The 12,616-nt window shown below is 39.3% G+C and overlaps 1 protein-coding gene across 3 annotated transcripts in view; it reads right to left on the bottom strand.

Annotated features, from left to right (window-relative positions):
* GSL04 (glucan synthase-like 4) overlaps window positions 1-6,815 on the bottom strand; it is a 147,684-nt gene extending 140,869 nt beyond the window's left edge. For all 3 annotated transcript variants that reach the window (XM_088981636.1, XM_088981637.1, XM_088981638.1), the window contains exons 1-2: window positions 6,478-6,815; window positions 5,736-5,836 (exon numbers count right to left, since the gene is read on the bottom strand). In XM_088981636.1, coding sequence (XP_088837762.1) covers window positions 5,736-5,836; window positions 6,478-6,679 — 303 coding nt within the window. In that variant the 5' untranslated portion in view covers window positions 6,680-6,815. The remainder of the gene's footprint in view (window positions 1-5,735; window positions 5,837-6,477) is intronic.
* Window positions 6,816-12,616: the final 5,801 nt, after the last annotated feature.

Below are 12,616 nucleotides of genomic sequence, written 5' to 3'. Positions count from 1 at the left end.
CTGTCTTCTCAATGGTTTGAGTTGACTATAAGCAAAAAGGATCTCTCCTGCTGATTAGTGGTTGTTAGCCATTATGGAATTCTGGTAGGTGGGGACTGATAAAACTATACAGGTCTGAAACTGCCGAATATTACCTTAGTTTTGTCTAGAATTTGGTACTGTTTGTGCTCAATCTGGTTGGTAAACCCGAGTGTGTGAGTCTGAACTGAGTGGAGCATTGCTTTGTGGAGTAAGGAGGGGTCCTAAGTCCGGTGTGTGGGACTGATTAACTGCTTCACCATGTCGACTGAGAATTCTGCTACTTCGGAGATCTCAGGGAGCCACAATGGAGTGAGTGGGGGAATTTATATGAGCTTTCCCATGGCTGTCATTCCCTTTGATGGTCTGAATTACCTTGAGTGGTCTAGGGGGATAAAACTCTACATCACTGCTAGGGGGCGAATAGGATACATCAATGGAAGAGTAAAGGAACCGAAGTATGGAAGTGCTGAGCATGATAGGTGGAACCAAGAGAACAGTATGGTGATGTCTTGGCTCTTGGTTTCAATGCTGCCACAAGTAAGGAAGACCTTTATGTGGGCTGAAACTGCTTGTGAGATATGGGAACAAGCGAAGTCCACTTATTCAGAACAGAGACACTATGCCAAGGTATATCAATTACAAGCTGAATCTTCTACTTGCAAGCAGGGGGAGAGGAGTCTCTCGATGTACTATTCTGATTTGACATCAATATGGAAAGAACTTGATCACTATCAGAATGTGAATTGGAAGTGTGATGAAGATGCAAAGGCCCATAAGTCACTTGTATCACAGCAACGCGTGTTCGCCTTTTCTCTTAGGGCTGAATCAGTCATATGAGTCCATCAGGGTACAGATCTTGGGTAGTAAAGACTTGCCATCAGTCCAGGAGGTGTATGCCTTGATGCAGTCAGAAGAAAGCAGAAGAAGTGTGATGAATGGTGTAGAAGGGGAGTCAGTTGCCCTAGCGGTCCAGGGAAATTCAGATACAAATGTCGGAGGTGGCTTTAAAAGGGGTGACACTCAGAAAAAAACAGAAAATAAAAGCAAGCTTTGGTGCACTCACTACCAGAAGACACGACACACTAAAGATACATGCTGGGATCTCCATGGAAAACCTAAATGGGCACATGATTTGGGTAAGAAGTCAGCACCGGATCAGGGCAAGAAACCAGGCCAGCAGAATCAAAAAAGGTATAACTCAGCTAATCTGGCATCGACAGAGACTAGTCCTTCCGTAACTCAAGAGAGACATCCCAGTTCTGACCCTAAGGAAGATATTATCAACTCCTTCCGTGAACATTTGGAATTGTATGGTAGGACTCTCCGCCAGGTGGATTCTGGGCCTACTCCTTCTACCTCATTTGCGTCTACATTAGGTAATGCCACAACCTTCCATGTGTCATCTCATACTACTGATTCACCTTGGATTATTGACTCCGGAGCCTCAAATCACATGACCGGTAAGTCAAATTTGTTCCAGGCATATAAACTTCCCTCTGGGAGAGATAAGGTAAGATTGGCTGATGGTTCTTTTTCTACCATAGCTGGCCAAGGCACCATATCTCTCCCACTTGGCCTTACTCTTCCTAATGTCCTGCATGTTCCGAAATTACCTATTAATTTGTTGTCCATTAGTAGTATTACTCACTCTTTGAACTGCTCAGTCACCTTTTTTCCGTCTTCTTGTGTGTTTCAGGATTTGACCTCGGGGAAGACGATTGGTAGAGGAAGCATGGTGGATGGTCTCTACGTGTTGAAGAATAATGTTGGTCTAGTGGCGACTGAGTCCACAAGTTCGTCGAGTGAGAGTCAGGCCTATGTATGGCATAGTCGTTTAGGTCATCTTTCTTTTGAGTCGTTAAAAGTTATGTTCCCAAAGTTGTTTGAGTCCTTGTCAGTGAGTCAGTTACAGTGTCAAACTTGTCAGTTGAGTAAGCATTGTAGAAGTTTTTTACCTTTAAGAAATAAAAGATCTGAATTTCCATTTCATATTGTTTATTCTGATGTTTGGGGCCCTGTTACTCTACCTACTACGGCTGGCTATAAGTATTTTGTTATTTTGATTGATGATTATTCTCGATACACTTGGGATTACCCTATGCGATCTCGAAATGAAGTGCCACAAATTGTGAAAGATTTTCAATGCATGGTGTTCACTCAGTTCCAAACGGAAATTCATATTTTCTAGGCGAACAATGCAAAGGAATATTTCCATAGTGATCTCACGAAGTTCTTTGCTACGAGTGGGTCACTTCAGCGAAGCTCTTGTGCCAAGACACCCTAACAAAATGGTGTGGCTGAACGAAAAAATCGTCACCTTCTTGAAGTTGCTTGTGGCTTGCCGATTCCTATGAATGTGCCAAAACAGTTCTGGATGGATGCAGTATTGTGTGCGACATATATCATCAATCGCATACCCTCTCGGCTACTAGAGTATAAGGCCCCACATCAGCTCATGTTCCCTATAGCCCCGTTGTCCACCATTCCGATGCGTGTTTTTGGGTGTCGTTGTTTTGTCCACAACCTATCACCTACTCGTGGTAAACTTGACCCTCGGGCTATTCCTTGTGTTTTTCTTGGTTACCCCTCATCTCAAAAGGGGTATCGTTGCTATGATCCCATTGCCCGCAAGTACTATGTTTCCATTGATGTCTCATTCTTGGAGAGTCAACCGTTCTTCTCGGTTTCTCCTCAGGGGGAGAGTAGGGTTGAAGAGAAACAGGCGACGACTCAGATTCAACTACCTCCTTTACCCGATCCTCCTCCGTTCCAGGTTTTCCATCGTCGCCATAAGAGCCAGCAGAGTTCAAGAGCCGTGGAGCCGAACACTATGCAACCAACATCATCGAATTCATCCGAGGCAGATCCGTCTCATCAGCCAGGTACACTTGCTCTCATTGCTCCTTTAAATGTTGATTCACATGTCCCCAATGATCTTAATATTCCTATTGCTAAGAGAAAGGGTGTTAGATCTTGTACCACTAATCATCCTATCTCTAACTTTGTGTCCTATGAGCATATTTCACCTTCGTATTGTACCTTCCACTCCTCTGTGGATAGTGTTCCCATCCCTAAGACCGTGGCAGAAGCTTTGTCAAAACCTGAATGGACAGATGCAATGCAGGAAGAAATTGATGCCTTACACAAAAATGGTACGTGGGAGTTGGTAGATCTTCCTGAGGGGAAGGAACCAGTGGGGTGCAAGTGGGTGTTTATAGTGAAACACAAAGCTGATGGAACTGTTGAAAGGTACAAGGCTAGACTGGTAGCAAGAGGCTTCACACAGGTATATGGAGTGGACTATGCAGAGACTTTTGCCCCTGTAGCGAAGATGAACTCCATCCGAATTCTCCTTTCCTTGGCAGCAAATCTTGGCTGGGATCTTCACCAATTGGACATCAAGAATGCCTTCTTGAATGGTGACTTGGAAGAGGAGGTGTACATGACCCAACCCCCAGGGTTCTGTGCCAAAGGCAGTGAACAAAAGGTGTGCAGGTTGAAAAAGTCCCTATATGGATTGAAACAATCACCTCGGGCTTGGTTTAGTAAGTTCCATGTAGCAGTCTAACAAATGGGATTCAAACAATGCCAGTCAGATCATACCTTGTTTGTAAAAAGAGGTGAAGGTAAAATTGCAGCTCTTATTGTGTATGTGGATGACATAGTGATCATAGGAGATTGGGAGGCTGAAATCCAAAGACTAAAAAAATTCTTAGCCACTAAATTTGAGGTGAAGGATCTAGGCCCCTTACGATACTTTCTTGGAATTGAAGTTGCCCGCTCTCACAAGGGCATCTTTATTTTCCAACGGAAGTATGTACTAGATCTACTAGAAGATACAGGCAAGTTGGGGGAAAAACCATCTGATTCACCTATTGAACCTAATCACCATCTGGGAGACAGTCAGGGAGAGTTTTTGAAAGATGTAAAGATGTTCCAGAGACTCGTGGGGAGACTTCTGTATTTGTCTATGACCAGGCCTAATATTGCCTATGCAGTGGGTGTCCTTAGTCAATTCATGCACAACCCGACGACAACTCACTTTGAGGCTGCAGAGAGGATCTTGAGATATCTCAAGAAGTTTCCTGGAGCTCATTTGTTGTTCCAGAAACACAGTCACTTAAAAGTGGAAGTATATACTGATGCAGATTGGGCAGGAGCAGTCAATGACCGAAAGTCTACTAGTGGTTATTGTGCCTTTGTAGGAGGAAACCTTGTCACATGGAGAAGCAAAAAACAAAGTGTGGTGGCTAGATCCAGTGCTGAAGCAGAGTATAGAGCGATGGCTCATGGGGTTGCGGAAATCATGTGGATAAGAAATCTGTTAGGTGAACTGAGTTTTGCAGTAAGAAATCCTACGTCACTCTACTGTGACAATAAAGCAGCCATCAATATTGCTGCTAATCCAGTTCTGCATGATAGGACGAAACATATTGAAGTGGACAAGCATTTTATCAGAGAGAAGCTTGAAAGTGGAGAAGTGTGCCCACCATATGTCAACTCGGAAGAGCAACTTGCAGATATCTTCACCAAAGGTCTTCATCATGTGCGGCACAAAGATTTGTGTGACAAGTTGGGCATGATTGACATCTATGCTCCAACTTGAGGGGGAGTGTTGGAATAATGTTAAAATAACTTAGTTGCAGTTGTTAGGGCATGTTTGTCTAATTAAAGTGTTTTTTATTTCGTTTTTTTTTTTATTTCTGTTATGTCTGTTATTGTACTCAGGGGCACAAGGGTCTTTTCCCTTGTTATTTCTGTCGCCCTATATATAGTAAAATAAACACTGGCGCCGCCAGTACTGTTACATTGCAAACCTTCTCTCTTCTCTCCTCTCTTCTCTTCTCTTCTCTTCTCTCCTCTTCCACCTATCTCTGGCTGGCTACACTGTCAAGACTTTGCATCTGTACTATAGAAGGATGTACTGTTTTGTTTTTAAGCAGAATGAATTGAATAAAGTATTTTCTTTAAGCACTTTGTGCCTTGGTGGTGTGACTCCAACTCTCTTAGAAGTTCAACTCTGAATGATTGGTATGACTTTAATCTGGAATTAGAGTTCTAACATGAGATGCTAAAGACTCTTATTCAGGGCTGTGTAGCTTAACCCACTATTATATTCCCATAAACCTTTCTCAAGTTGCATGCCCTGGGCTTCTAAGTTCTAACTGCACTGCATCAATCCACTTTCTCCATATATACCTAAAATTTATTTTCTCCAGTCTAATCAAGGAATCTTCAATTCATATGGTCATGAACCTTCTTGAAGTCATTTCTACAAATAAGTCCAACCTCCCCCTTGTCATCTTCAAGTTAATGTACCCACTAATCATAACAACACCACATAGTATTTTCCTTCTTTTCAAAAAGGTCATTGATAATGGCCAACTTTCCTGCACCTCACTAAAACATTCTGCTAAGATTTCAGCTACTGTTGTCTATACGATTGTAACAAGACTTTACATCTTAAGTCCACAAGAACCACAGCTATTTTCAAAATTCAGGGTATAGTTGGAACCCTGACTACCCATCCCTAACATGAAATTTCATAAGAACCTTCATCAAGTCATCTTCCACCACATGCCAACAACATTTGCAGCAAGCTATGTCCTTGCAAACCCATCCAGCAATGGAACTTTTATGTATGTAGAGAAGTTTAAAAAAAGAATAGCATCTCAATGAAACAAGCTTCAGTTTCGAATGCAGACATTAAATACCTGTTCTAGTCGCTGAAGAAGGGCAGTTTTGAATTGCCGAACCTTTCTGCCACTTGAACTAGGGTCCATGTTATGTGCTCTTTCAAAAGCATGAAAGCGGCCTGCACATGTAATCCAAATTAAAAATATGTATGTAAGTATGCACCAATATGTGTGTATAGCAAATTAAAAATAAAAATGCCTGTATTAAAGATAAGAAGTTAGAACTCACAATTGCCATTACTCAATGCAAGCTAACCTACAGAAATATTGTAGCCTTTATTGTTTAAATATTTAAAGAAGCAAGTTATACTTTGTTGTAACCACCAAATTATGAAACTTGGATGGCTCTACTAAGAAGGACTTCAATTGCCAGTATGAACCTAAACCATCGACGTCATTTCAATTTGAAAGAGAACCAAGTAAGAAGGGAAGAGAAAGATCATTCAGGAAGAAAAACCAAGTCCTCAATGGAGCATTTGGGAATGTTGCCAAATGAAATCATTTCACTTTAACTAGAAATAAGGATTGACTGTGACAATGTTAATAAAACTAGAAATAAGGTCATAATAGGATGTGAATAGCTGAATATATTTCTATCTTATCTTATCATTTCAATAGTGACTCAATTCTAGGGGAACAATTTACACATCCAAGTGCTATGAACAACTAAAACTAAACGATTTCATTATATGTAGCATCCGAACACCCATTAACTAAACCAACAAAAAAACCACTTTCCAGAACCATAAAATTAGCTTACACAGGTAGGACACGCGAGGTGACTCGTATTGTATTTCATTTGCAACGCGAAGGAACCGTTGAATTTCTGAAGACAAAGTCGGAGGCAATGTCTCGCTGTCAAACGGTTCCGGAACGTAACCTTCTGTTCTCGACCTTGAAAGAGGCTTGGGAGAGGCTTTTCTCCTTCTGTGGCTGGACTCTGCAAGTACAATCTCTGCCATTGCTCAAGGCTCCAAAGTTTCGCCTCCCACAACATGGACCAAGAGTAAATACTTCCAATCACCATTGCTTTCTTCTTTTTGGCCTTTTGGTGAACGGAAAGAAGATTTGAACTTTTCCCTTTTTCTCTAGCTTATCTCTCTGTGTGCAGACTGATGGAATTAAATAAAATTGAAAAATGGAACGAAGTGGGATGGTGAGATGAAACTTTTGCGGTTCTGTCTGGACTCACTATCAGAGCTGCTTTTTGTAGTGTTTCATTTTCCCGGGGAAAAAAGGGATTCAGTTATTCGGATGCACGTTCTGGTACTATTGAGGCTCATCGAGGCGCATATGTACTCAACCAAGGACAGTGGATCTTAATGCTGCTAGTCCGTTGAACCGTTGGATTGAAATCTTACATCAGCCTATTTTACTCAGAGAGACGCAAACAAGGAAATCGGTGTCAACACACACGGAGATCGGGTTGTTGTAGGAACCGACCCATTTACTCCGACTCTGCTCTAACTAATTATAATTGGGTTTGTCACTTTGTCGTAATCTCTTCATTAGTTGGAACTTGGAAGACAAAGGAACCAAGCAAAGCAATGAAAGGCAAAGGCATGCACTAGTAAAAGCAGTTGTCTTTTAAAATGTAAAGAACGAGATGAAACTTTCATCACATGTTGTAATGAAAGTAGAAGAAAAATAAAAGACAACAGAGCCCAATTATGCTTCATTAACAAATATTTGTAATAACATTTGCAAAATATATACTTTTTTATAGGATCGCAAAAATGTATTTTCATATATTTGACAACCAAGGTGTATTGGTCCATTCAACGATCAAAGTAACATATCGGATCGTGTCAGCCGATATGCATTATATTAATGATAATTTATTCGTAAGGTTTAGGTAGGAATGTTTACAAAAAAATTCAAAACGATTAAACCAACTAATTCGGTTCGATCCAATCCGATTTGGCCGATTTTTCTTCATCACCAGTCGGTTTCGGGTAGAAAAGATGGATAAACTGATAATTCAGTTTGGTTTCAGTTTTCACAAAACTGAACCGAATTGAACCGAGTTATCTATAAATATATTCTCACTGAAATATTATATATAATATGTATATTTTAGTTTTAAATATATATATATATATATATGAAATGTATATTTCAGTTTTAAAAATATTTCCAGAAAAAATATATTTTGAAACATTATATATAATATGTATATTTCCAATATATATATATATATAAAGCTGAAATATATATTTCGGAAATGTATATATTTAAACCAAAACTGACCTAAACCGACCTAAATCGACCAAGTCGATTTTGCTTAATAGAGGGCCGGTTTTGGTTTAATCTTTAGGTAACCTGACCAGGTCAGTTCAGTTGAAAGAAAACTAGTAAACCGACCCAACCCAACCTATGAATAGCCCTAGGTTTAGGAAGTTGACCAACTCTACCCCTACTATTTAAGTATTGTCTTAAAGTACCCCTATTGTTTTTGACAATTGCCTATTAGATTAGCATGAAGTTCAATACTATGATTAAACCTTATCATTGGTTCATGTCTTTTGTTTTGCAATACAATTAGATTTTGCCAATAAAAAAATCAAAAAAACAAGTTTCTTTTTATTGTTTGGCCATAAGTAAATGAAACTATCATTCCTTCGGCTCAGTTTGGAAAGAGTACAAATGCAAATATGTATAGTGTAAATATATACCAAATAATACAAACTATAAGGTTTTGCACTCTACATATTTGCATTTGTACCTCTTCCAAACTCAGTCTTCCTTTGAAAATAAGTTTATTTTCTACACCATATTCTGTTTTCCACTTTCAGTGAATGCCCAATTGCCTATTAGATCATCATTGTTTAATCTTGACAGATGTCTCCTATTAATGCCTCTTCTGCTTCAAAAATCAATATGCATCATAAAATAAGATACGATACATTGCAATACTTTTGAATTATAGATTTAGTTTGGAGAGTTCAAATCAGCCCCCCACAAGATAGTTTCCCACAACATCTCACAGTACATCTCCGCCATGTATCGAGAACATCTCCCAATACCAGAAATGATGAAGCATAATCGGGAGATGTTTCCAATACACGGCAAGGATGTGCTATGAGATGTTGTGGGAATCTATGTTGTGGGGGGGTTGATTTCAACTGCAGTTTGAAAGAAGTATAAATATAAAATAATACAAAATACAAGGTTTTACACTCTACATATTTGTATTTACATTTCTTCTAAACTGCACCATAGTTTGACATGAGATCAAATACTCTAAAATAACAATTTTATAGAAACCATTTGTTCTCCTTTATTTTTTACCGAAACAGAACTGAGGACCCTAATTCATCCTCCCACCATCACTTCTATTTCGGCATGAAGCCTCCGACAACCTTTCCAAGTTATTGGACAGAAATACTTAACGTGCTTCTGGTTCTTTCCAACCAGCTTTATCTGCAAATGGGTTGGAGATGGTGGCATTGCTAACTTTAAGCTTTTACTAATGCTCCCGTTTTGGTGAATGATGTCAGTCTTATTATGTAAAGCAAACAAAGTTTGTATGATTGGGACATCATAATTAAATAAAGGCAGACACGATTAGGATTGAAGCCAAATTAGTAGAAAGCATGGAAAGTAAAAGGTAAACCAAGGAGGACATGAATGAAGCATTCCCAGATGGGCAATTCCTTCGTTCCCAAGGCAAAGAAAGAAAGGGGCGGCATGCTAGCATCTAAAAGCTCTGCCCCAACCCGGGGGCCTGGGCCAGCCCGAGGAAAGCCAAAAGGCCCCACCAATGTAAATTGGGGCAGGCAGGCAGCAGTAAGTTCACATTGGTGTGCCCCACAGAGCATGCCCCATATGTAAATTTCACGAGGAAATATCTTCTGTACTTGTCATGGAGAGATATTTTCAATACATGGTTGAGATATGCTATATTACATGCTCTGATGCTCTGTGAGGCGCTCATGTGTATTCGGCAGAAGGTTGGCCTTGAACCGTTGAGTGAGTAGCAAAGTTCAACATGGTTTTCAAAACCAAATTGGACCGGACGGTTGGACCTGAAAAAACCGGAAACCGGTCAGGTGATTGATTTTGATTTTCCCCAAAATCATTGATTTTGGTCAACAAACCACTGACACCCGGGTGGTTAACCATTCAAATGGTATTGACCATTATTTATTTATTTATTATTAAAACAGACCGATCATTTGACCCAATAACCGGACCTCTGATCGATTCAGTCTCTGAGTTGGTTTTAAAAACCATGAAATTTACTACAGATTTGCACCGAAACCAAAGGCTTTGCTAATGGACTGAAATTTTGAAGTTTAATTAAACTGCAGATATGACTTTGCAAAGGTTCATGCAAAAGCCAAAAGTGGATGAAGAACTGTGGACTGAGGAATTGAATTAAGGCATGAGCAATCCAGAGGGCTCCTTTGTTTAGTGGAGGCCACATCATCCATCCACATGGCTGAAATAAGATATGATCCACAAAAGAGAGATAAATTGACCAAGCCAGAGCATTGGATGAATAGGGGAGAAAAAAAGGGTACTGCATGGTGAGCAATGGCTGATGTGGAAGGATCACTATATGGGCGGCTAATCTAGAAGGTTCTATATGAAATATGTTAGCATTTGTCATGCTTACTAGTGATGATATAGCTAAGTTTGAATAGAGTACAAATATAATATAAATACGTACAATACAAAATACAATTATATTTGCACTTTACATATACTTTGTATTTGTGTACGTTGTATTGTGTCGAACCATTCAGACCCTTTCGAATTTTAACAATTCTCACTCGAGTCTAGGGCTGCAACTCATTGGCCAAAGTTAGCATTTTATGTTGCTTTGGGTTCGGGTTTCAGACACACAACACCAAAACAAACGAGTGACATCTACATTGTGGATTGAAATTTTCTGTTATGTCATATTTTCATCCTTTTCTATGGCCTATGCGGTGCAACTTGGGTGAATTAGGTGGGCTTTTGTCAAAATTTGAATGGGCTCGATCTAAAGGCTCATGTTTGAAGCCAGGGGCATAGCAAATTATAAAGGTTGGGGGTCTTCCTTTCTTCCTTCACAAAACTTTTTGCTAAAACCATAGTTACTGGTGGAAGCAAGGATGGACAAAAAACATAAGAGATCCAAACCCTCTCGTCCTGTTTTCCCTCCAAACCCTACCCTCTTTATAACCCAAAGTCCAAAGACATAGCAGTCCTCTCACCCCTCGTGTCATTTATGCATTTCTAACTTTCTGTTGTAATAATATTTGTGTTGTTTATGTTGTAATCTATAATGTAATTGACTTAATATTAGAGGTCAGCATTCGATTTATTCGACTAAAAACCAAATCAAATAAATCAAAATAGCTACAACCAAGCAACTGATCCAAAACTTTGGGTTTAATTTTTGGTTTGGGGATCCCTTTCCCATGAGGATGAGGTTGGGATTTCTAGTCTCATCAGGAGTATGGGGTGTGTATGAGGCGATGTATATGTGTTCAATGTTGGGAATGAGATATGTAAAACCCGGCCCGTCCCCACCCATGTTGACATTCTTAAATTTGACTTCACTTTGAGTTGGGTTAGAGTTGACCCATTTTGCAACTTGACCGAACCTGAAACCAACTAAACTATTGTTATTGGATCAAGTTGGATTAAATGGACTTGCGTCACTCTCGCCAATATCATTTGCTCGACCCGCCGCATTTGTGGCAATTCGACCCGCCACATAGTAGTTGTGGCTACACATCTCTAGAGTAACCATCTATGATTTAATTAGGGTCTTAGCTGAAGACCTCCATTTGCCATTAGGGGAATGCAGAAAGAAAGATTGGTAGTGCGACGGTGGCTTGTTCTTGTTAGTAGCATATGGATCAAGAACATTCCTTCTTTCCATAACAATTTCTTGAGACTTGCAAGCAAATGAATCTCCCATTAGCAGTGTAGACAATACCAATGGTATAGGCCGCTAGGATAAGGATAGTCTGTGGGTCTTGAAGGATGGGTTCAAATCTTGAATATGATATGCTAGACCATTGAGAATGTCTTGAGAGGGAGGTCAGCAAGGTGAAGCCTCCAAAAATCCTTGCCATGGTTTTCAAAACCAGACCGGAAAAACAGAGAACCAATCACTTGATCGGTTTGGAACAGTTTTAGCCGTTTTTCAATTTTTTTAATTTTTTTATCAGAATAGGTCGACCGTTCGATCAATAACCAGACCCCTGACCGGTTCGGTCGCCTGATCGATTTTAAAAACCATGGTCCTTGCTTAAGAGCCCAAGTCTCCTATTAATAGGGTAGTATTTCCGCAAAAACATGCATGGCTCAAAGCCCTCTAGAATATTCTCAAGCATGGTGGGTGGAGACAATAAATCATAAGTCTTACTTAAGCAAGGTTTCAAATTTTGACATGATATGCTCGATTCATGGTATATTGTATTGTATACTTTAAAGTTCAACACAATATATCATGGAAAATTGGTTGTATCATCTTTTTCCCACCGTATCAGACTTATATCAGGCATGTATCGGGGATGTATCAATGGTGTATTAGGCATATTAGTCGATATGCTACGGAAAAGATACTGATAAAAAATGAAAAAAAAAATAATAAAGGGAGGAAGAAGCTTTCTTTCCCTTGAAATATGCCTTATTTGAAAATGTTCAAATCTATGTTGATCTACATTTCTTGTGTTCAAAATCACATTTTTTTTGTATTATTAGTAAATCTATGGAAATTTTATGAAGAAAAAAATTGAAAGTGTTTTTTATCTACCTGTAAAGACTTAATATATTTTAGATCTGTGGGCTATCTATCATACCCACAGAGTAATTGAAACTTCTTCAATATTATTTTGATTTTTTTTATATTTTTAGAATTAAAAATAAATATTAATTAATTATATTTTATGATTTAA

Source organism: Nelumbo lutea, chromosome 3, assembly GCF_056320005.1.
Source record: "Nelumbo lutea isolate HS-2025 chromosome 3, American lotus-T2T, whole genome shotgun sequence".
Classification (NCBI taxonomy): Eukaryota; Viridiplantae; Streptophyta; class Magnoliopsida; order Proteales; family Nelumbonaceae; genus Nelumbo; species Nelumbo lutea.
The sequence above is the reverse complement of the archived record's forward strand: the minus strand, read 5'-3'. Positions and strand labels throughout refer to the sequence as shown.